The sequence below is a fragment of the Nicotiana sylvestris genome, chromosome 3 (genome assembly GCF_000393655.2).
Source record: "Nicotiana sylvestris chromosome 3, ASM39365v2, whole genome shotgun sequence".
NCBI classification, from domain to species: domain Eukaryota; kingdom Viridiplantae; phylum Streptophyta; class Magnoliopsida; order Solanales; family Solanaceae; genus Nicotiana; species Nicotiana sylvestris.
The window spans coordinates 33285010-33311185 of NC_091059.1; the positions used below are offsets into that span (position 1 = coordinate 33285010).

At 38.2% G+C, this 26176-nt stretch overlaps 1 protein-coding gene across 1 annotated transcript; it reads right to left on the reverse strand.

Moving 5' to 3' along the window:
- Nucleotides 1-2379: 2379 nt before the first annotated feature.
- On the reverse strand, nt 2380-7699 carry LOC104217333 (uncharacterized). The gene is made up of 3 exons (XM_009767551.2): nt 7249-7699; nt 4692-5042; nt 2380-3231 (listed from the first exon to the last, which is right to left on the reverse strand). The coding sequence occupies exons 1-3, from the start codon at nt 7465-7467 to the stop codon at nt 2701-2703; spliced, it is 1101 nt and encodes a 366-aa protein (XP_009765853.1). The 5' UTR covers nt 7468-7699; the 3' UTR covers nt 2380-2700.
- Nucleotides 7700-26176: the final 18477 nt, after the last annotated feature.

A 26176-nucleotide genomic window follows, 5' to 3' on the forward strand; every position in this document is an offset into this window, starting at 1 on the left:
TAAATAAAAAGTTTCAAGTCTAGAATATATAAAATCTGAGATAATATTATAAAATATATCAAGTTTCATCAACTATCCCAGCGAAAAAAGATTACTCCATTATGGAGTAATAAAAGCTAAAAAAAGATATTTAGAACACTAGAAATATTTTAAAAACTAAGGAAATATTTTTACTACAAAGAAAAAAACCAAGACTAGTTCTTGTCTTACAAAGATTGGATATCCTTATACAAAGAGAGCTTGTTATTTATAGGAAAAGATGAGTAGCTTTTGTCATGTTTCACTTTTGCGAATGTGAAATCCATGTATGCAAAGTGACCTTTGTGTACGTAGATTCCATATATGCAACTATAGCACTTGTGCTTCACTCTTGATCTCATGAGTTAGTCTTGCAAATGTAGGTTCCATGTATTCGAATGTGACCTTTGCAAATATAGATTCTACACATGCATCTATGATTCTTTTGCTTCCATTCTTGGCTTCATAGGTTAGATTTGCAAATGTAGGTTCCATGTATGCGAATGTGACATTACGTATATAGATTCCACATATGCAACTATGCTCCTTTTCATCTTTATTATCTCTTTCCATAAGCCCATATGTATATTTCACATTTGCGAATATGAAGATGATGTGTGCAACTGTAGCTTTGCTTCATTCTCTTGTCTTTTATCCTCTTTCCTTCTTTTACATAATTTTTTCTTCCTACAAGATTCGTTAGAAAATATGCAAGAATAGGAAATCAGTATTTTTTTATTTTAAAAACTTATTTTTTTACATATGAAATTACATGAATAATTTATATCCATCATTAGGTCAAGTCCTGTATACTTTGGTTTATTTTTTTTAAGCATTATTAGGGGGATCAAGCAAGCAAATAATTCTCTGTACTGGTGTCTCTCCCCCTCGACACCGTATTTCTTTTCTGTAATAGTTGTCACTAATGCAAGCAAGCTTTCTTTTGTTTTCATTCTCTTTTCTGTTCTGTCAATTTCTCTTGACATTGATTTTTCCGTACGACACTGATAGTCTCGTCTAGCGTACGGAGAGAACTCTAATTGGCGGATAGTAACTGCATGGACATCAGTTGCTTAGCCTTACGTCGCAGTTCCAAGGAATCTCAGGAAGGTGCCGCGTAATAGATAGCATGCAACGTGGAACCGAAGACAGGTAAAAGGCGAGTCAAGCAACTACCAGTACCGTGAACAACATTTGCCGTTGTTATCAGATAAACCCCGAAGGGAGCATGGTCAACGGGAGCGGTTCGAATATTTGTCATTGGATATCATTCAATGAAGAATATTCTCTATCATTAAATGGGCAGCTGCAGAAAATATTTGCATTCATGGCTTGCCATTACATATTCATCAATGACTCATTTATTGTCATTTACGTGGAGCTTGATCCTAGGATCTTGTTTCCCTAGGTATAGCTATAAATAACAGGCTTAGTAGCCATTGTCAGAGACGAAATTCTTGGCAAAACTTATGTTGTATTCTACTTTCATTCTCAATTAAAACAACTCTATTTGCTCTTTTACTTTGTTCTCATTTCTGTCCTCGGAGAAGCTACTCTCGGAGCCAGGCTTGTCATCTTCTTCAATCTTAATTGCTAAGTCTTACTTTTTAATCTTGTTTATTTACTACTTTTTGGATCAAATAAGTTCGCTTGTTTATAAACCCCGTATCAAATTCAATTGTACTGTTTTACGGGTAATCAAGGAGGTTTGGTTAAGTTTACAAATTTCTCTCCTCGTCTGGTTTAGTTATTATTGTTCTTGGATAATGTAAGATCTAATATTTTGGTAATCTCCACAATAATGGATATCCTTAAATGTACTGCTCTACTTAAAATGGGATATGAAGTACGAACTTAAATCTTTAATAGGTTTCAATTTCTGGAAATCAACTTAACAAAATTTAGAAGAGCAGAATTTAGTGTTGGCTATTATGGCAGGTGGCTGAGCCAGCTGGAATATATGTTTTCAACTGAATTTTAATATATGAAAAAATATATTGAAATCACTTTCATTTCTTATTTTTATGATAGGGTCGTACAAAAGAAATACATGTCCGTGACTTGTCCCTTTTCTGTTACATTTTCACTTTGAAATTTGCCACGGTAATTGGCATCTTGTATTGTATAACTTTTTTGTTCCTAAAGCTAATTCTGCACCTAATAATTGTTGGCTTGTTGCTCATTTACCTACTAATTATTATTACTTTTTTTTTAATTTCCCACACGTGCCCGATATCTGCTTGGGGACCCTAACTAATCTAGATTCCCACCAGGAAGCGTTCCCCACTAATTCTAGCACTGTTCCTTCACTGACTAGGCCACTTTGAACAATAGAAGATTATACAATAGAGAAAGAGAATGTGCGCGAGCCTTAATGGTTGTTTTGAGATTTTCAAATTTTAGAGAGAATTTTTTCAATCAGTCCAAATACATATAGCAAGCTCAAGAATTATACCAAAAGAAAGAAGAAGACAGCAATACATTTCCTATGCTGCTCTGTTAGCATATACAACAGAACAAAGAGGAAAAATAGCAAAATAAAACTGCTAGTCACGGATACATAAAACCATTCTTCAGGAATCCTGTTTTGCAGCATATATACACAATATTAGGATCACTTGTTAATAGTGTGTAGGTCAGTACCATCCGAATTACCAATATTTATGATGGCTTAATCGGTCATTATTGTTGATGTAACGGTGACCTCCAATCCAGACTTTCCTCAGGATGCGTCTTGTTTAATCCTTCAGGAGGAATAAAAGAGTCAATAGAGAGTCCGGGGACGTTGAATGCAACATCATCGATGATATACGTCTCTTCCATTCGGGTGATTGCAGGCCCTGCCTTTAAGTTGTCACCAAATCTCGTGATAATCACGCTTGAACAACCTGAATGTGCAACCATCACACCCTCTACAGGCCGGTAATCCTCGACTTTTGTAGCCATTGTTGTTTCCCAATAAGTTGGAGGGGAACCAGGAAACTGAATTCTGGTCAAGTATGAGTCTTCTACATAAACTAGCAAGCCACTTCTTTGGCTGAAATAACCAAAGACAACATGCTTGATCATCTCTGCTGTGTTATCGCTCCTTTCAGTTAAGTCATGGTGATTCGCGGATAATTTTAGAACAAAGCAATCCATACTCAATATTTTCTTTTCACCAATGTATTCTGCTGCAGAGAAAACTGCTGCTACAGCTAGTGGATCAAGCCCCTACATATCAATGTGTTGAATTCTGTGTTAGCAATAAGAGATGTCCAAGTAATGTGATATGGGAGTTTTTCCTTTCATACTTTCCCAAATGAAGTTTCAGTATAATGAAGAAGGAAGATTCCCGACAAAGGATGATCCAGAATTTGAAGTTTATGGATTCCTACGGTGTCCTCAAATTAATATACAACAATAATTGGGTTCACAATCAAATATTTATAGATATTTACTGAATTTTTTAATACATATACATGATCTGAACAAAAGTTATTGGGTTCTCATGAACGCATAGCTCCGCCTTTGATTCCCAAGAACACCAACAATTATATTACTTTCGGCCTATGTTGCTCGGACTCTCCGGAAATGTTGCTGGGTGCGTGTCGGATCCTCCAAAAATAATGTATTTTTGGAGAATTTGACACAGGTGCAACATCATTTTGAAGAGTCCGTGCAACATAGCTTTCAGCATCTTTGTTTGCAAAAATGCAGTATGGTCACAACACAAGAAGCAAAAAAATATTTTGGGGTACATGTACTTCTGCCTTTTTAGTATGTCTAAAAGTTGTGAAATGCGAGTGGTCACATGTACCACCATCACCGCAGGCAAAGGCCATGCTTTAGTGTTGGCTTTCCACTTAGAGATGAGAATCAATATTGTGTGAAAAAACTAATAACTGAGATAGGGAGTAACATGCTAAAGGTAATAGAAAAACAAGATCCATACTTTCCTTCCTTGCCTGCCACTTATGGGGAATATTCCCATTTCTCCTTACATCAGCGCCATATATAAAGCTAAAGACTTCCTATTAAGTAGTAGTACTCCCTCCTATCCAAAATAAGTGATTTTTTGGATATTTTCACACAGATTAAGAAATCCACTTTTTAGTATTAATTAGCAATGGAATTGGCCATATTAACTTTTACTATCTCACATAAATACTCCTAACACATATTCCAACACTAGTTACTCCAAGGACAATGTAGGAAAAAAATAATTAATTCATTCTTGAAATCTGGAAAAATTACTTATTTTGGACCACAAGAAAAAGGCCAAAAAATCACTTATTTTGGACCGGAGGGAGCACTATATTTCAAATAGTACCACAATACATCTCCTAGTATAAAATAATTTATCTTATTTACATTGACGGCATAGAAGGGAACCTGGTAAAGTTACTGCCCATGTGACCAGGAGGTCATGAGTTCGAGCCGTGGAAACAATCTCTTGCAGAAACGTAGGGAAAAACGGCGTACAATAGATCCTTGTGGTCCTGCCCTTCCCCGGACCTTGTGCATAGCAGAAGCTTAATGCACCGGCTGACTTCTTTTTTTTTTTTACATTGACGGCATAAAGACACTCTTAGTATATTCATTTAAACATGTTGTAACAAGTTACCTCTCTTATTTTTCAGGTTATTAATTAACGTATTATGAATGGTTACAAGCATACAGTTATGACTTGCCTGAAGAGCACGACGGAGAGGGCGGATGCCGCCTTTGGCAGCATGAGTACCTAGCCAAGGTGTGTGCCTCCAAGCCACATTGCCATCACTACCAGCTACAACTTTCTGACCACCAACAACTAGCTCAATCAACCACTTGTTAGGTACCATTTGCCACAAAACAAAACATCCCTTTTGTGAAAGGCCAGTACTGCTAGATCCGGCAGGCGAACCAGTTGATCCGAGCTCGTCTACTATGGCCATCGCAACTTTCCCGCTGACATACATGTTCTTCATCGTTGCCCCTTCAATCTTCCTACAGCCAGTTGCTGCTGTGAAGTGTTGAATAATGTATTGAGCTGATGACGAAACCTGTGATGCAAGATTCATTTAATAACGAATTAAGTCACCTAACTAGAAATCAAATGTTAGTTAATACTGACATTATGATAGCATTAAATATTGTACAACCATTAATTTATGCCACCTTATTAGTTCTAGGCCAGTAAATGTTTGTCTATGTGACCTTATAGTACAATAAATGATGAATAGGAACACGTGCATGTCCCACTTCCACAAACATCTCCACTGTCTGAATCCAATCTAAGATTTTGCATTTGATCTAGTTTCAGTTCTCAATTCTTTTTTTAATTAATGTTAATTTTGAACAAGTAGTACTACATTGAAATTGATTAAATTACATGTGCTTATTTTAAAATGCAAGATCACTTAAAAGAGTGCCTCGAGCCCCACAAAAATGTGGACTTAACTGATTGTATTTAACAATCAAAAAATCAGATCCTTGCTATGGTATATTGGTTTCTTGATTAATAAATATACCTTGACTTGAGAAAAAAATACATGAGCTGTTTTAATCAGTAAAATGCTAAGTAGAATATTACTCTCTCCGGTCCACAATAATAGCCTGTTTGGCCAAGCTTTTTTTGGGGCCAAAAGTATTTTTTTTGCCAAAAGTATTTTTTTTAAAAAAAATTAGTTGTTTGACCAAGCTTTTAGATGAAAAAAAAGTAATTCTGAAGAGAAGCAGAAACAGTTTTTGAGAAGCAAGCAGAAACAGTTTGTAGCTTTTCTGCATAAACACTTTTCTGAAAAACACTTTAAAAGTTTGGTCAAACACTATTTACTGCTCAAAAGTGCTTTTCAATTTAATTAGTCAAACACAAACTGTTTCTCACCAAAAACACTTTGTTTAAAAAGTACTTATGAGAAAAGAATAGAAGCTTGGCCAAATAAGCTATAAGTGACGAATTTGTTTTGGGCACACCCGTTAAGAAAATACTAAATTCTAGATGAAAATAGTTAGTGTGACTAAACTAACCTTCATTAAAAGTTACACCATAATTATAGTCCAACCTTCATTAAAAGTTACACCATAATTATAGTAGTACTTACTTTTCTTCTCAAATGTGAGGATTAAATGACTTTTTAGAGATATATACATAAGGATAATTTTGCAAAAATAAATTGAATATTTTCTTGATTATATAAATAAATATTTATTTTGGACCAAAATAAAAAAAATTAATTGATCGGCGGAACGGAGGAAGTATGCATTATGTGAGAGTGAAATATCTACGTACCCAGCCCCAACCCCTAAAAACGTGGTAGGGTGCTTCACAGCCTAGACCACAAAGAAAAAAGATAAAAGAAATTCACAACTCAAATGGTTACTCGAAAGCAAAAGCAAATATGGCCTAGGACAGTGCACTTGTACAAGTTTTCCAGAAATTTGACCCTCTGTTTTTGTTTCCTCAAAAGTAAAAATATCCTTACTTTTACTACTATCATATTTTTTTTTCTTCCTTCCTGTTTTTCCTTCTGTTATACCATTTGAGAAAAAGAGAGTACTAACTTTTTTTTTCCAGAGTGAAGCCAAATAAGTACGAATAAACATTTGGCCTCCTTTGTTTATAATTTTTTTCTTTTTTTCAAACTTTCTTGTCAAAAATGGGTTTGTAAATTTTGTAAGTTCTTAGAAATTTTTCGAAAATAAGTTTTTCAAAAAATACAAAGTGGTTTTAACAAATTTTTCAAAATATTTAAAGAAACTTTGCAATATTTTTTCGAAGTAAAATGCACGTACAAACATAATTTTAAATTTTAAATATTCTCTCTGTTTCAATTTAGATAACACATTTCGCTTATCGAGAATAAATTTAACTAAACTTTAAAGCTAAATTGAATTAGTTCAACATAGTATTTTAAAATTAAAATTTAGATATTCAATAACTATACAAAAAATATTATAAGTTGTAATTTTTCTCAGGTCAATATAATAAAAAATATTTAAAAATATTGGTCAAACTTACACTTTGACAATCCATAAGCGAAATATAAAATGAAACGAATCGAGTATTATTTTTCAACCTATCTCCGAGTACTACTTTTTCCAAAAATTACAATTTATATGTCCAAAGGCCTGCAAAATCTACCACAAGAAAGATGCAATATCAAGAGTGTCAATAAATAATGGGCGCTAATTATATCTAATAATGAATCCTATAGAACAAAGATAAGTAATAATGGAAAAAAAGAAAAAAAGAAATGGTTGGCTTACTTGAGAAAAGGGCATTTTAGGAAGAAAAGAAACAGGGAAGAGAGGGCAGCCAAGAACGCTGAGGAGAATCCTGAGGTTAGATTTCTTGGTAATGAAGAGCAATGACAAATGAGTTTTAAGCCAGTTCCTCCATGTTTGTGCTAATTTCTTTGATGATGAAGAAGATTCATTTTCTTCTTCGTTTGTTGGCACTTCTGATAATGGTGCTAGACGACTCATTTTTATATTTCTTGATGATCACATAAATGAACCAAGATTGCAAATGTACACTTCCATCTATAAAAACAACAATATGTCTATGTCTATGTATTAGAAATAATAGAGTATTTTTTTTATTTTTTTTATGGGTATAAAGGAGAAAGCTTTGCAATTCTCTGGTTTCTTGAGATTTTATGGAGATGGAGTAGTAGAAGGAAGGTGCTGTTTAAAGGAAAGAGAGATTTGTAGAGGAGTTGCTTTAAATAGCTAGTGTAGTAAATAAATACAAGTATTTCTTCTCTTTAGATTGTAGACTTGTCTACGTGCACCTCACCTCGCGTGCGCTCACTCGCCTATACTACTAGTAGTCTGGTACCAATATTTTTTCATTTCATTGTTTCAAATTTATCGGATATCCCGAAGGGACTCGGTACTCGCATCTAAAAAAGAAAAATTGCTTTTTTTTTTCTCTTTATTTAAGGTGTTAAGAAAAAAAAATAAATTATAATTTATTTGAGAATTCAGAGTGTTAGGTAAAACTTAAAAGTATTCTAAAAGTCAATTCTCGTTCAATCCTCAATTATACTATTACTCCTAAAATATCTTTTATTATGTCAATTCAAAGGATATAATATATTGATTGACGAGACACACTGGAAAGTTAAAGATAGACTAAAAGCTGGGAGATGTTTCTAATTGAGCAGGAATCAAAAGCTTAAGAAAAAAAATATTTTTTTACTCCTCTTTGTTTGCGCAGGAGCGTTAAAAGGAGTTTGATTCCTAAGGTTCGTCCAATTCAAAATGTTAGTAGTAGTTAAATGGGACTAAGGGTGTGTTTGGTATAACGGAAAATGTTTTCCGTGGAAAATAAATAGTAATCTTATTCATTTTTCGGTGTTTGTACGTAAATTAAGGAAAATGACTTCTCAAGAGTATTCATAAATAATTTAAATATAATAAACATAAAGTTATAAACTTTCAAACCAACAACCTTCCGGACCCACAAATTTCAAAAACTTTCGAACCGCTAAATTTTTAAAATCGCGGAATTTCGAACCCATAAACATTATAATTTCTAAACCCGTAAACTTTCAAACATATAAACCTCCGAACTCATAATTTTGGAACTTGTAAAATTTTGAACCTTTAAACCGATAAATAAAAAAACTAAAACTGAAAAATATATTTTAAAAAAAAATCGGATTATGACCACACCGGGAGGGGGGAGGGGGAGGGGAATGGAAAACGAAATAACAGAAATTTGAAATTATAAAAAAAAAGTAAAAAAAAATTGTGCGGGTGGGGGGGTTTGGGGAGTGGGGGTGGGTGGTGTAGAAAAACGAAAAAACAAAAATTTGAAATTGCAAAAAAAATAAGGTAAAAAAAATAAATTTTTTTGCGGGTGGGGGTGGGGGTTGGAGGGGTAGTAGGGTGTGTGGTAACGGAAAAACTGAAATTTAAGAAAAAAAGCTTTTTTTAGAGAGAGGGGGTGGGGTGGGTTGGTGAGGGTGGGTAAGGTTGAGAAGGAGTTTTGAAAAATATTTTCCCTTCTTTTGATAAGGAAAACATTTTCCTCCAATTGGAGGAAAATTAGTTGATAAGGAAAATATTTTCCAAAATATTTAAACCAACCAAACATAGGAAAATTGAAAAACATTTTCCGAAAAATATTTTGCTTCATACCAAACACACCCTAAGTTGATACTATTTTTCAGTTGAAGAAAAAGGAAAATAATCACTTTTTTACATTGTAAATTAAAAATTAGCTACTATGTCTAAATTCATTAATATTTAGCTACTTTTAATGAGTTGTACAAAGATATTTCTAAATGTTATAAAATAATAAAAGAAGAATGAGAGTATTGCAGAGAAAAAGGGGGAGATGATTCTTATTGATTTTAGGATTAATTACAATGGAATAGGGGGAAAGTGACTTAGCCACAAAGTAACAAACTCAAAAATCTCCCTAAAAGATACACATTCACCATAAATAAAATACTATTTATAACACCCCATTGAATGTCGATTCAACAGATAATGTCCTCGTTAAAATCTTAACTAAAATAAAACCAGTGGGACAAAATTCTAGTGAAGGAAAATTAGTACACATGTTTAGAAATACGCTTTATGGTTTCCTTATTAAAAATTTTGCAAGTAAAACTCAATGGGACAAAACCTTGTAAGGAAAAAAGAGTACAACGGATATTAACTCCCTTTGATGAGCGCATCATTTCACATCTTTAAGCTTTCGCATCCCGATCTTGTACACTAGTTTCTTGAAGGTTGACGTTGGTAGAGATTTGGTGAACAAATCATCCATATTATCACTTGAACGAATCTGTTGCATATTGATATCACCATTCTTTTGAAATTCATGTGTGAAAAATAACTTTGGTGAAATGTGTTTTGTCCTATCTCCTTTTATGAATCCTTCCTTCAATTAGGCAACACATGCTGCATTGTCTTCATACAAAATTATGGGTAGTTTGTCACACTTCAAACTATATTTTTCTCGAATAAGAAGTATTATAGACCTCGACCACACACATTCTCGACTTGCTTCATGAATAGCAATTATCTCAGCATGATTAAATGAAGTAGCCACGATTGATTGCTTGGTCGATCGCCATGATATGACAGTGCCTCCACATGTAAACACATAGCCTATTTGATATCGAGCTTTGTGTGGGTCAAATAAATACCCAGCATCGCCATAACCAATAAGATCGGGACTACAATTATTTCCATAAAATAAGCCTATATCGGTAGTCCCTTTTAAATACCACAATATGTGTTTGATTCTATTTCAATGTCTCCTTGTAGGAGCGAAGCTATATCTTGCTAAGACATTAACTGAAAAAGTTATGTCATGTGATCTAGATCACTTTCCTGCTTATTATGATCATTTGGATCATTTGCTCATTTTTTATCAAGAATTTTATTTGAAACCAATTTGTCTATATGCTTTAAACATATCATAGACTCTGTCCTTCCAGGACTTATTTTAATATGAGCATTTGCAGTGAGAATATAGTTACTTTTTTTGGGTAAGCAAATGCGTCTGACATGCTTTGAAATATAGTGCAGATGAATTATCTTTTTATGAACTTCAAGGTCATATTATCTTCGACGATCTAGAGGTACAAATGATAAGTCATTCCACGTAACTTTTTCTCAATTGTTTATCCTGTCTCCCCCTCATGTTAGAAAAACTAACGTACTTCCTCAACTTTGTATATCCACCTTTGTGTGTTATAGTGTTAATCAAGATATACACTACGCATCAATAATAATAAGACGGAATTATTTGGTTCCTGACCCTGAACCACTTGTGAGGGAGAATATAATATAATTTCATATATAACATATACTCCCTCCTTTCCAATTTATCTAAACTTATTTGACTGGGTACGGAGTTTAAGAAAAAATGAAGACTTTTAAAATTTGTGGTCCTAAACAAGTCAGAAAGGGGTCCAGAGTATTTGTGTGGTTATAAAAGCTTCTCATTAGGGTAGAATTGGAAGTTTATGCTAAATTATTTCCAAATTTAGAAAAGGGTCATTCTTTGGAACGAACCAAAAAGAAAATAGGTTCACATAAAATGGAACGTAGGGAGTATCAAACTGATATAGATAACTTTGTTCTCATAAGAAATAGTTTCGCTATTAAGTGGAGGCACTCAATAAATCTATTTGCTAAACCAATTTTTATGTAAATCAACTTATCAAGATAAACTGTCTTGAATAAAAAAAATATAAAAATTATACTCAAATTTTTGAATTATTGAGCAAGTTACCTCGCAAACACCAGGTTGCGGGTTAATAATAAACGCACATGTAACCATTGTGAGCACGTGATTTTTGCTTCACGAAAACTACTCCAAAAGAAATCAAAAATAAAACAAAATTCTCTTGGTGTACAATTTTTAGGATTTGCATGACATTTTTGGATAATTATTTGTGTTTTTATCCGTAAATGTTTACCTTGTTGTAGTTAATTGAAAAATGCAAAAAATACATATTGTATGCATATTTAGGATTTAATTATGCATTTAGGAATTAATTAAACCATCATTTGGCTCTAAAAAGAAAATCACAAAAATATGCGTTTTATTCTATTTGTTGTCATTGTGTGATTTTATTTTAAGGTTTTAATTTGTGTGTTAATTGTTGCAAGTGTTAATTAATATTTGTGTAGTTTTATTTTTGATTTTACAATTTAATTAGGAATTGTGTGTAAATTAGAAATTAAAGAAGGAAAAGGAAAAGAGTTCAAAAAATGAAGAAAACTCGGATTGGGCCAAAAGTTTAAATTGAAATTGGGCCCAAATCAATACCAATTTTGACACAGTTCGGTTAGCTGGTCTCTCAGACGAAGGAAACGACGTCGTATTGGCATGTTCCATCTGGACAGTTGATCAAACAGATCTAACGGTCCAGTGCAGTTCTTTCATTAAACCAAACGACGCCGTATGGTTGTATTTGATCGGGACCGTTCATTGCTTTTGATCTAATGGCTCCCAGGCTTTCCCTCATGACCCGACCCACTCCCATCTGAGACCGACCCAATCCCCACTCAATCAAAACGGCACCGTTCTTTTAAGTGAAGAAATCATGACCATCAATCTCACTTGATCCAACGGCCAGGATCCATCCCTCCCCTCCGTATATAAGGCCAATTCTCACCCCACTCCCCCATAACCAAACACCCCCCATCCCTGTTCATCGTCTCTTTCAGAGACGGACCCCAAACCCTAGCCGCCCTGAAATCCCTCCGTTTGAAAGCCGACGGCAACAACGCCGATGACCACCACCTTAACACCCTAAGACTATCTGACCACCCCCGTTCCAAATATGTTACTCGTGTAGTTCGAATCTTCCCCCATCTTCTCGAATCTTCATTTGAATATTCGAGCCAAACGGAAACCTACACCAACCAACCCCAAACTCACCCCAAGGCACCCCCTAACAACCCTCGTTACGGATCTGTTGGTTGTTCACCTCGAATCAACTTCCAACTTCTCGAATCTTCAATCGAAGATTCGAGCAGGACTTAGATCAAGCCCATCCACTCCAAATTCATACCAGGCAACCCCCAGACCTCCCTCATACCCAAAATAACTTTGGTTCCCTTCGAATCTGGCTAGAAATATTCGAGCCCTAAATCAAAAAAACTAGGAACCCTAGAAATTCAAATCATGGAATCCGTCCAAATTAAGTGAGGATTTGGGGTCTAATCGACCTTAATCGAAGTGTTCTCAGTTGAGAACACTTCGACTAAGGTCTGTTCGACCTCAAAGTATCCGAGTCCGAAGATCGAGCCTGGGTCCGTTTAATTCTGATGTTTTGAGGTATTTTTCTTTTTCACTTGTTCTGTGTAACTATGTATCTGTTTAGTTTAGTTTTATTGTTTTTTTTTCAATTCTTTTTGTCGATTGATTCTGTTCATCTTCAGTAGACCTTTTTATTTGGTCCAATTCTACCATTTGTTTATGTTTGCTATAATTGTTATGTGTTATAAGTTGTGTAATCGATTAATAAGTTGCGTCGATTAATTAGTTTCCAGTTAATCCATGTTTCTGTCAATACCACTGAAATTACCCGTGAATTGCTTGATTATCTGGGTCTGATTGTTTAGTGTCAATTGTTGTAGGCAATCGGTTAATTAGTTTCGTCGATTAATTCGTTCTTGTTTATAGACCAATAAGTTCGTCAAATGGTTGTTGTGTGTGCTGATCTGTGGACACTTAGTTTCAGGGCATTGTCAATAGGCTGACAATGATCCTGCATTCATGTTGATTCTGATTTTATTATTCAGTTTCAGCTTTAAGGATTCTGTTGAGTTCTATGTTATGCTAAGTCTGGTTTTGATTTAATTTCAGTTCATTTGTTCCAATTGAATTCTAACCTCAGTCATTCAGTTATCAGAAATAAGTTTGGTTATCAGGTTTAATTTTCAAATCTTTGTTAGTTGAAAACAGATTTCAGAATTAAAGTTTTAATACAGTTGAATAATTATATTAGGAGGCAGTAATATTAAGGGGTTTTCAGGGTTGATTTAGGAATGAAATAGTTAGGATTATATTTTAGTATTAGTGCATTGTTAGTGAGATATTAATTAATACACTAATGGGGAACAAAAGGGAATGGGGGCTGAAATTAAGGAAAAGCTTTCCTTAGTGGGATTTTAGTGGAAAATTCTGATTTCAATAAGAAAAAGGGTCGGACAGTAGGCTGGAGAGAGGGCAGACTTGTATAAAAGGGTGTTGAGGCTGGAAATTGGAGAGAACAAAGAAAAAAAGAGACAGAATAAGACTGAAAAAGGATTTTTTCTGAAAAATACTAAAAAAAGAAAAAGAAGGAAGGTTGGAGAGTTGATTTTCCTTCACCTCTGAAAAACCAGAATCAGTTTTGTTAGTGTTTAAAAAAAGTTCAAAGTGTTTCTTTCTTGGAGAGTTTAAAAAATAGAAATCAAAGTTTGCTGTTCTATTGCATTTCTGGTTCTACTGTTCTGTTTAGGATTGCTGGTTTGTTTTCTGGAATTTCATTGAAGTTTCAAGTAGTTTTCTGAGTTTATTATTTCTGGTCTGTACTGGTTATTTGTTGCTGTTTCTGGTATATCTATGTTGCTGCCTTGTATTTCTGAAATTATAACTGGATTTATGAGTTTATTGCTGGGTTTTTAATCTCCTGGTTACTGGTTGTTGTTGTTGTTGTTGTTGTTATTGTTGCACTGTTACTGCCCTGCTGATCTCTCATCTTCCTCTTCTTTTATTTCAATACCAGGTACACTTTCGAATCGATACTGATGTGGCTGTGAGATGTGAAAGTAAAAAAATGAAATGCTAGGGTGTTTTGATGAATTAGTGTTGTATCTATAGTTTAATAAGATAAGTGTATTTATATAGTTTATTTTATAGCTCAATTGGAATGCATGACGTAGTCTTGTATTTAACTGGAATTGTTTGGTTTTCAAACTATAGTTTGTTGTTGTCAATTACAGATTCCATGTAATTAAATATGTAATTTGTAGAATGAACAAATAAGTTAAGGGATTAGTTGCCATATTTCATCTCCAGTTTTCTTTTTGTATTTGAGGCAGATTTTAAATAGGCAGCGTTTGATTCCGTTAGGCAGCATATAGGCCAATATTCGAATCCGTGTTGATAACATTTCCTAGCCATTAATTCAATAGTTTAAATCAATTTTAGGAATGTTAGTTTAAATCAAGTTGGAGAATGGTTAGACGTATTTGAATATTTTGTATGCATTTCGTAAATTCAGCTTTAGTAGTTCACTTATAGAATAAAGGCACGAAACATTTCTCCATTTTTATGAATTCGAGTGTAAATTACCGTTATCATCTACTGTAATCCAATAACTACTTTTCAAGCATGTAATTAACTAGGATTATTTTCTTTTATTTTTAGAGACAAACTCAAATAGAAAAATGTGGACACCTTAGGATTGCTCTTTTAAAAATAAATGAGACGAGCCTCGCCAAATAAAACGCAAGCTGCGGGGCCCTCAATAAATGGTTAATAATTAATTAGACTTCGGATGGGCCGTTTTAGCAAGATTTCACGATCTTCTCAAAAAATAATAATGCATTAGTCGCTTTAGGCGCGCCTTTAATAATTTACTTTCTTAAACGCGGGTGTACATTGATGTAACCCAAATCCGAATCTTAACGGAGTTAAAGTGTGTCGACGACCACGGGTGCATTGATTGTGACGTGGTTCGAGATACATTTTCACAACGTTGCAATTCTCTGTAAAAAAATAATAATAAGAGCGGTTAAAGGATTAAAATTTGCACGTAGGTTCATAACTATATAAAAATCAGATAATCAAGCCAAATATGATAATTGAGCGACTGTGCTAGAACCACAGAACTCGGGAATGCCTAACACCTTCTCCCGGGTTAACAGAATTCCTTACTCGGATTTTTGGTTCGCGGACTGTTAAACAAAATCATTCTTTTCCTCGATTCGGGATAAAAACCGGTGACTTGGGACACCATAAATCTCCCAAGTGGCGACTCTGAATTTTAATAATAAATCCCGTTTCGATTGTACTTTAATTGGAAAAACTCCTCTACACCTTTGCGGGCGCGGGTAAAAAGGAGGTGTGACAGCTCTGACGACTCTGCTGGGGACTGTAAATCCAGAACCACTGGTTCAGGGTTAGAAATTCGAGCTTAGAATAATTGTTGTATTTGGCTTTCTTTATTATATGATGTTTGTTATATTTTTGGATTTAATGTGCGAAATGATGCTTTTTACTACTTTGATATTATTTGAACTGTACATATAAACTGTGCCGAAACCTTCTCTTCTCACCTCCGGGGATGTGCTTACTGGTTGAGACTCCCTATTATGTTAGTGTCATACCCTGAAATAAAAGAGGCTCGGAAAGTTTCTAAGTTGGCTGGCCTTTTGGTTCCCGGAAAGGAGCTCCTTCCTCAACTCGAGTTGTCCGCTCGGGTACACTGTCTAGAACATATACCCAGGTTGAACCTAGAATAACTTGACTTCATGCTGGATCCCTAGTAGGAACGTTTATTTGCATCATGTTGCATTTGACTTAGGGGACTCAACATAGGGGTTGGATCCGTCTAGTACAAGCAACCTGAAATGAAAAAAAGACCATCCTGCTGCATCTTGTTTGTTTTGCACATTTATTTGCTTCAGATCTGCATGCTGACCGGCTTCTGAAATCGGGAATTTTTGAAAAATTGTGAAAAAAAAATATATAGCTGTGTAGGGAGATAACTACTTATTTTTTAGAAAAATAAAACTAATGTCCAAGTAGTGTCAAAACCCTGCCGAAATTTTGAAAACAATTATCATTTTTAGTTTGATTTATTTGAAAAAAAAACAAAAGAAAGGAGTCTTGTTTACAAGTTTAGTTTATGTTGGGCGAACTACGCCGGTTTGATTCTCGCAGGGCGTGAGATACGTAGGCAACCCTCGTCGGGTCCAACCTCCCATTTTGCAAAAAATAACCAAAAAAAAATGTCAAAAATTTTAATTTTTCGTCATAGAGTCGGGTGATGCCGTTTTTATCAAAATAGCCGAATGTTCCCAAAAGGGACGCCGGAAGGCTGACTTTGCATAAACGGCCACTTCTGTCATTTTTTTTTTATTATTGATCGGTTGACTCACACAACCTTAAAATCTTCGTCCGTGAAGTGCGGAAAGGTCGTGTTCGAAAAATCGGGTCTTTCTTTTATGAAAAATAATGAAATCGTTTGGAGTCAAATAAATTTTCTTTTGTTTAATCACATTAATAAATGTGCAGAATGAGCACGACTCAAAATGAACCTTTTTTAATCATGAATAAAATCCCCCTCCAGTTGCGGCTATGGTGGAATGATTTAAGCAAAGAAGGGCGAGACGAAGTCAAGAAACATCTGAAAGGTCTCACGGGTTTGTTGATATCAGGCCTTGAGGGGATATTATAAGGGCACTGGTCACTTATTGGGACCCTGTGCACAATGTCTTCTACTTCTCGGACTTTGAACTCACCCCGACTTTAGAGAAAATAGCAGGGTACATCGGCAGTGCTGAGGTTCCGTTGAGGCGTAAATACCTGGTTGCTCCAAGAGCCGTAACGGTGCACCGGTTTTTGGACTCGTTAAAGATAGTCAGAACAATCCATAAGCCAGACTTGGCGAAAGGTTTTGCACTCTGAGCTTCGTATACCAAAGATACGGCCACATAGGAGGATTCGACAAGCCAGAAAACAAGTTGTGCAGTAAAAGTAACCGTCAAAAGTGGGATGAACATAGACGGGTTGCTTTCATGATAACCTTCTTAGGGCTTTTAGTGTTCCCAAGAAAAGACGGGAATATTGACATAAAGATAGCTGGGGTCGTCAGTACTTTGCTCACTCAAGATGACAGCACGCTTGCGCCCATGATTGTATCTAATATCTTCCGAGCTCTCACGGCCTGCAAAGCCGGAGAGAATTTTTTTGAAGGGTGTAACTTGTTATTGCAAATGTGGATGACCGAACACCTATGTCACCGAGCCCAGTTCCTGAGCCATGGATCTTCTAAGAAAACCTGCATAGAAGAGTTCTACACCAGAATTAATGAGGTCCGCCTACCTGAAGGAGTCTCGGCATGGACCTCATATTTCCGGACCCTCAACGCCAGTCAAATACAGTGGACACTGGGATGGTTACCGATCGACGAAGTCATATATATGCCAGCAGCTAGGCCCCATTTTCTCTTGATGGGACTTAAGAGCATTCAACCTTATGCGCCGTATCGGGTTTTGAGGCAGCTTGGGAGGTGTCAAATAGTACCGAAAGATGAGGACCTGAGCACCCAAGTGATTGAGATCAGTTCCGATGGCCAGTTTCCTGAAGCAAGGGTCCGCCAGATTTGGAACCAATGTCAATACTTGGAGGCAAATACTTGTGTACTGAATCGGGCAAAAGGGGAAGTTTCACCTGGATATCAGGCTTGGTACAAAGGGGAAGCGTCGTCTAGAAGGCCGGCTAAAAGACCTCACCTTCAAGAATTTGCCAAGTCCTCACAAGAGCATTGGGACTGGTTGGCGAAGGAAAAAGAATACAGGGCCACAATAGGCAAATTGAAGCAACAGGTCATAGATCTTCAATTTGAAAGAGAAATTCAGACCGTGACCAATGAAGGGGAAAGAAAGAAATCAGCCCAAGAAAATGACTCCCTTAGAGCTCAAAACCAACAAGTCATAATGGATGCCGACAACCAACGGAGAAGCCGGTCCGATAAAAGGTTGATAGCAGGGTTAAGGAATCAGGTCATTGAAAGCTGAAAAGACTTGGAAAGATCCAAGGCTAGCATAGCAAGAATGCGGGCCAGATGGGCAAAAGGTGCAGCAACGCAGAAAAAGCACCTATGGCAAGTGAGAAGGGATTATGAAGGGATCATCGCAATATTAAGAGAAACAAATTCCACTCTCACAGATCGGGTCTTTAAACAAGCCCGAGATGCTAGAACGGACAGGAAGCGCTGCTATGATTCAATAGCCCGAATGGAAGAACAAATGGAGAGGTTCCAAGATCAGGTCGTTGACAACACTCAAGTATTGGGATTAAAGAATCAACAAATAGAACAGCTGTGTATGGAAAGGGATAGAATCAGGGGTAGGATCGATGAGATTGGGCGCTACATCACCACGAAGTGCTTAACATTTGAGGAAATGCCCTGTGATACCCTTTTTGCCTCAGTCATGGGTTATGTCCACCGGATCATGGAGGAATTAAAAAGCTTGCAAAGAGGCCTGGCACCAAAACCCGCGGAAAGGCCGAACGATGCCTCGCGGGCACCAAAATTCAAGGCCTTAATGTATCCCTAGTTCAAGTATGCACTTGTTTGTTTTTAAAAGTCTGTTGTCTACCTCTCTGTTCTCTTTTCATATCAAATAATGTTAATAGTGTGGAGTCTGTATTTCGTTTGTTTTTTTTCAAATAAGTAGCTTGTAATAGCATATTTTGGTAATAAAATGCAAAATTGTGTCTTTATTTTTACTTATGGCAGAACTTCGCCCGATCTGATTCATGTGGGGACATGATACGTAGGCAATCCACATAAGATTCGACCACCACTAAAAGATAAAAAGAAAAGGCAAAATGAATAAAAGAAAGGACATAAGCCGTAATGACGCGTGCAGTCGAAGCAAAGACATGTTAGAAATGGTTAAACTGCCTAGGAACATTGCATTCCCCAATGTAAAATTGCAATATGTGTTAAATTCTAACGCTAACAAGTCTGTTGTTTATATCAGAGAAAGAGATTTCAAAACAGTTAGCTCGTTAGAACATTCTGGCAGATTACCATTACCATACAAGATCAAAAGGGCCCATTCCGGAAAGTATGTCTGGTTCGGACAAAAGTGTTGAGGAGGAAAAGACAGAGATGCAAATGATGAAGGAGAAAGTAGACAGGTTGAGACAAGAGATAGCTGGGATGCACCTAGCCTGGGCTAAGGGACAAACACCACCAATACTTCCCCCTACTCCTACCCTTTCACCAGCTCGAACTCCGGAACACCCTTCCACTGGTCAATCAACGAGCTTCCCCATTGCCCAATACTATCAAGGGGAAACTTCCTATAATCCCCAAGCTTCACCACCCAAACAAAACCCTCCACCACTAGTTGTTCCTGTTTTCGTGGTACCTCCACCCGCCATATTGCAAAAATCATCCGATGAACCAGTGTTTCAGGTTCACGACAATCAATACTATCCTCCTGAACTCACCTTCAAAGCACCCGAGCCATACACTTACACCCCTCACCTTCAGCTCCCGACAGAAACTGAGAGGCCAGCTAAGAATTCGGAGCAGGACGAAGTGCTCCGTAAAGTGAAAATCCTGGAGCAATCCTTCAGGAATATGCATGGATTGGGCAGCAGTGTGTCCTATAAAGATCTGTGTCCCTTCCCCGATGTTCAATTGCCGGTAGGTTTTAAGATGCCAAAGTTTGATCTATATGAGGGACATGGTGTTCCCATGGCACATCTACGAGGTTTCTGTAGTAAGATGAGAGGGGCAGGTGGAAAGGATGAGCTGTTGATAGCCTATTTCGGTCAAAGTTTAAGAAGCGGGTCCACATTAGAATGGTATACGAGGCAGGATCCTAGCAGGTGGTATACCTGGGACGATCTAGCACAAGCATTTGCAGGACATTTCCAGTATAACCTTGAGATCGTCCCCGGCCGTCTTACACTGTTAAAGCTTGAGAAAAATCCTGGAGAGAGCTTCAGGGAATTCGGATTCCGTTGGAGAGAACAACCAGCAAGAGTCGATCCACCAATGAGGGAAGGTGAAATGGTGGACTACTTCTTACAAACTTTGGAGCCAACTTACTTTGGTCACCTGGTGACGTCAGTTGATAAATCTTTCAATGAAGTAGTAAAAATGGGCGGCATGGTTGAAGAGGGACTCAGGTCCAACAAGATAATGAGTTATTCGGCGATCAAGGCCACAAATCAGGCTATCCAAAGCGGCACGGGAGGTGCGCTCGGGAAAAAGAAGAGAGAGAAGGTTGCAACAGTCGAAGCAGGTACTTGGTTCAAATCCAGAGGTCCTTCTTCTCGCTACCAACCCAGACCCCATTACCCAAACTATCCACACAATCCATACAACCCTCCACAACCCTATTATCCATCACAAGAGCCACATTTCTTCGTCCATCACGCCCAAACTTACACCCAGCCTCCGGCTCGCCCGCAATGGCGTGCGCCGGCTCCCCAACATACATATCCACCTCCACAAAACACATATCCACCTCCACAAAACACATATCCACCTCTACAAAACACATATCCACCTCCACAAAATACATATCCACCACCAAGGGCCTACAGGAATCCTTTAGGGCCAAGTTTCCGCGGAAATCAGGCTTTCAAGAATGAAAGGATGCAGAGGCCGAGAACATTCACTCCGCTGGGAGAAACCTATACTACTCTGTTCCACAAGTTGAGGCAGTTAGGCCTATTAAGTTCTGTTGAACCCAAATTGCCAAATCCCCTTCCCAAAAATCTGGACCACTCAGTAAGCTGTGAATATTGTTCGGGGGCTCCCGGGCATGATACTGAGAAGTGTTGGAAGTTGAAGACTGTTGTACAAGATCTTATTGACACAAATAGGATCGAGGTTCAGGCACCAGAGGCACCCAACATCAATGAAAACCCATTACCAATGCACCATGAGGCCCACATGATCGAACTAGTGCACGAAGGAGGGAAACCTAAAACACCCTCACAAACGGTAATGATGATTCGTGCCAGTCCAATCGAAAAGTCGACTGGTGGAAAGGCAGTGGTACAATTGGGAAAGGTAGATGACAAGCCATTTGTGGTAGTGGGGAAAGGTTCGTCTGTTGCTGCGAAGAAGCCAGAGACAGTCAAGGCAGTGCTGCAGGGAGTATCAAGCACACCAGTGTTGGTGGTGAAGGGGGTCCACGTAGAACCAGTTGTTATCAGGCCAGTAATGCAGTTGCCAATTAACAGATGAGAAAGTTGTGCCACGGAGCTACAATCAAGTGACAGTGATGCATAAGGGGAAAGAGGTTGTGGAAGAAGTATGCGAGGCCTAGGGGTTAACTCGTTCGGGAAGGTGTTTTGTTCCCGCAGAATTGAGAAGGACCAATCCTGTAACAATAAAGAAGCCAGTGATGGAGGAAGAAGCAGAGGAGCTTTTGAAGAAGATGAAGGTACAAGACTACTCAATTATAGAGCAGTTAAGGAAGACCCCAACCCAGATTTCGTTGCTATCCTTGTTGATCCATTCAAGCGATCATTGTCAGGCCTTAATGAAGATTCTGAACGAAGCCCATGTCCCGGACAAGCTCTCAGTGAACCATTTGGAGAAAATAGTGCACAAGATCTTTGAGGTAAACCGAGTGACATTCTCTGACGATGAGTTACCAGTAAAGGGTACAGAACACAACAGAGCACTCTACCTGACTGTGAAATACGAAAACTCGGTGGTCACTCGAGTACTAATCGATAATGGGTCAAGTGCCAATATCTGTCCATTGGACACTCTGAACAAACTAAAGGTTGATGATGATAGGATCCACAAGAACAGCGTCTGCGTCCGAGGTTTTGATGGGGGCAGTACTGACATAGTGGGTGATATCGTACTGGAATTAACCATTGGTCTAGTCGAGTTCACCATGGAATTTCAAGTGATAGATGTGGCGGTGTCGTATAATCTTCTGTTGGGACGACCCTGGATCCACGCAGCCAAAGCAGTGCCTTCTACACTGCATCAGATGGTCAAATTTGAATGGGATAGACAAGAGATTGTGGTACACGGGGAGGACGGCACACATGCCGTCAGTGATGCCATTGTACCCTTCATAGAAACCGATGATGACAAGGGCCCATGGGTTTATCAGGTTTTTGACGCAGTCTCAGTAGACAAAATTCCTGAGGGTGGGGGCCTTCCACTTCCCAGAATCACAGCTGCAACCTTCATGATAGCCTCAGAGATGTTGAACAACGGGTTTGTACCAGGAAAAAGGTCTGGGGATTGATCTGCAGGGAATGGTCCAGCCAGTTTCTTTGCCCAAGAACCTGGATACTTTTGGGTTGGGATTCAAGCCTACCGCAGCGGATGTAAAGCGGGCCTGCAAGTTGAAGAAAAGAGTATGGGTCCTTCCTAAGCCAATCCCGCGCCTATCCAGATCATTTGTCAAAGCAGGGTTCAAGAAGTTGCCGGTCCCGGAAGTTCTCGGACCCCTGATCGGGCCAGATGGAGATTTGAATAAGGGCTTTGAAAGAATGTTCACAGATGTCAACATATAGAAGCTGGAGAGGGTTCCAGTAAGGCAGACATACAGTTTGTGGGGCCTAGGGCCAATGTCAACAATTGGACAACTACTCCTCTTCCTACTTGGAGGGAGTCCTGGTAGTTGGCTCTGATTTTCCTTCTTGTTTTCTGGATTATTCCAGGGTTGTAATTCAGATTCCTTTTTATTTTTATTATTGCTCAACAAAGTGTGAAACCTTGTCATCCCATAGTTCAATAAAATGAAAAGTTTCTTCTTCATTCCTTATTTTATTTTTAATTGTTGTTTCTTTCGTTTCTTTTTCTGAACAGTTCTTTTTATACTGGTCTTAACGACATGACATGCACAACAGATCTTCAAACTAGTCTAAAAGATCAATCTGATTCCGAACTAACTATACAAGAGGTCTATTATGATAATGAATCGGAATACGATGGGGATGAAGCCTTCGAAGAAATAAACAGAGAGCTAAGCCAGTTTGAAGAAAAATCCAGGCCCAACTTAAATGACACAGAAGCCATCAATTTAGGGGATGCAGTCGATATCAGGGAAACTAAAATAAGCATCCACATTGCACCAAATATCAGGGAAGAATTAATCAAAACACTTATTGAGTTCAAAGATGTTTTTGCATGGTCGTATGATGACATGCCGGGGTTAAGCACGGATTTAGTGGTTCATAAATTGCCCACTGACCCGGCATGCCCTCTTGTCAAGCAGAAATTGAGGAAGTTTAAAACAGACATGAGTGTGAAGATTAAAGAATAAGTAACCAAGCAGCTACAAGCTAAGGTTATTTGGGTCACTCGATATCCTAATTGTTGGCTAATGTGGTGCCGGTGCCGAAGAAAGATGGGAAGATCAGGGTGTGTGTCGATTACCGCAATCTGAACAGGGCAAACCCAAAGGACAAATTTCCTTTACCCAACATCCATATCTTGATCGACAATTGTGCCGGACGTGAGATCGGATCTTTTGTAGATTGCTATGCTGGGTATCATCTTATTCTGATGGATGAAGAAGATGCGGAAAAGACGACATTCATTACGCCATGCAGAACTTATTGCTACCGGGTAATGCCATTTGGTTTGAAGAATGTTGGGTCAACGTACATGAGAGCAATGACTACTGTGTTTCATGACATGATCCATAAAGAAATTGAGGTGTAAGTGGACGATGTGATCATAAAATCCAAGCATCAGGAAAACCACGTAGCAGACTTAAAGAAGTTTTTCCAAAGGCTTCGAAAGTACGATATTAAGCTCAACCCGGCTAAATGTGCATTTGGAGTTCCATCTGGAAAGCTGTTGGGATTCATCGTCAGTCGGCGAGGTATTGAACTGGACCCGTCAAAGATCAAATTTATCCAAGATTTGCCACCGCCGAAGAATAAGACAGAAGTAATGAGTCTGTTGGGAAGGTTGAATTACATTAGCAGGTTTATTGCACAACTCACAGCAACCTGTGAACCCATCTTTCGGTTACTGAAGAAAGATGCTGCGATAGAATGGACGATAGAATGTCAGGAGGCATTTGACCAGATCAAAGGATGTTTATCAAATCCACCTGTGTTGGTTCCACCTGAGCCGGGGAGACCGTTAATCCTTTATCTAATGGTCCTGGAGAATTCGTTTGGCTGCGTGTTGGGGCAACACGACATTACAGGAAGGAAGGAGCAACCCATCTATTATCTCAGCAAGAAGTTTACAGTATATGAGGTTAAGTACACTCAACTCGAGAAGACATGTTGCGCCCTAACTTGGGTGGCCCAGAAATTGAAGCATTATTTGTCCTCATATACTACTTATCTCATTTCCCGCTTGGATCCACTAAAGTATATTTTCCAGAAGCCTATGCCCACAGGGAGGTTAGCAAAATGGCAAATATTACTCACAGAGTTTGACATCGTCTATGTGACGAGGACGACCATGAAAGCCCAAGCGCTGGCCGATCACTTGGCTGAGAGTCCTGTTGATGAAGAATACGAGCCCTTGAGGACGTATTTTCCTGACGAGGAAGTAATGCATATAGATGAGTTGGAATTACATGAGGAACCAGGTTGGAAGATTTTCTTTGATGGAGCCGCAAATGCGAAGGGTGTTGGAATAAGAGCGATACTTATTTCTGAACCAGGACGTCATTATCCTGTTACAGCTCAGCTACGTTTCTATTGTACCAACAACATGGCTGAGTATGAGGCATGCATTTTGGGTCTGCGACTAGCTGCAGACATGGATGTCCAGGACGTTTTGGTCTTGGGAGACTCGGACCTCCTGGTACATCAAATTCACGGTGAATGGGAAACACAGGATTTGAAGCTCATACCATATCGACAATGTTTGCACGATCTGAGCAAGCGATTTCGATCAGTGGAGTTCAGACACATCCCAAGAGTTCACAATAAGGTTGCCGATGCATTGGCCACTTTAGAATCAATGTTGCATCACCTAGACAAAATTCATGTTGACCCGTTGCACATCCAGGTTCGTGATCAGCATGCCTATTGCAACATGATAGAGGAAGAAGTGGATGGCGAGCCATGGTTTTATGACCTCAAGGAGTACCTCAGGATGGGGATATACCCGGAGCAGGCCACCGGAGATCAAAAAAGAGCCATTCAGCGATTGTCAAGTGGATTCTTCCTCAGTGGAGTGTTGTACAAAAGAACCCCAGATTTGGGATTGCTGAGATGTATAGATGCCAGTCAAGCCACGACATTTATGACAGAGGTACATGCTGGAGTTTGTGGGCCACATATGAGCGGATATGTATTGGAAAAGAAGATTCTTCGAGCATGGTATTATTGGCTCACTATGGAGCGTGATTGCATCAATTTCGTGTGGAAATGCCATCAATGTCAGATACACGGAGATTTGATTCATTCTCCGCCGACAGAATTGCATACAATGTCAGCTCCATGGCCATTTGTTGCCTGGGGCATGGATGTCATTGGAACTATTGAGCCGGAAGATACCAACGGTCATAGGTTCATTCTGGTGACCATCGACTATTTCACTAAGTGGGTTGAAGCTAAAACTTTCAAGTTAGTAACCAAGAAGGCAGTGGTGGATTTTGTTCACTCCCATATCATCTGTAGATTTGGGGTCCCAAAAGTGATCATCACGGATAATGGTGCTAATCTTAACAGCAATTTGATGAAAGAAGTATGTCAACAGTTTAAGATTACACACCGTAATTCCACACCATATCGTCCCAAGGCGAATGGAGCAGTTGAAGTAGCCAACAAGAACATCAAGAAGATACTGAGGAAGATGGTAGAAGGATCCAGGCAATGGCATGAGAAATTACCATTTGCATTGTTGGGTTATCGCACTACCGTTCGGACTTCAGTAGGTGCAACCCCTTATTTGTTGGTATATGGAACTGAAGCAGTAATACCGGCAGAAGTTGAAATTCCATCCCTTCGGATTGTCGCTGA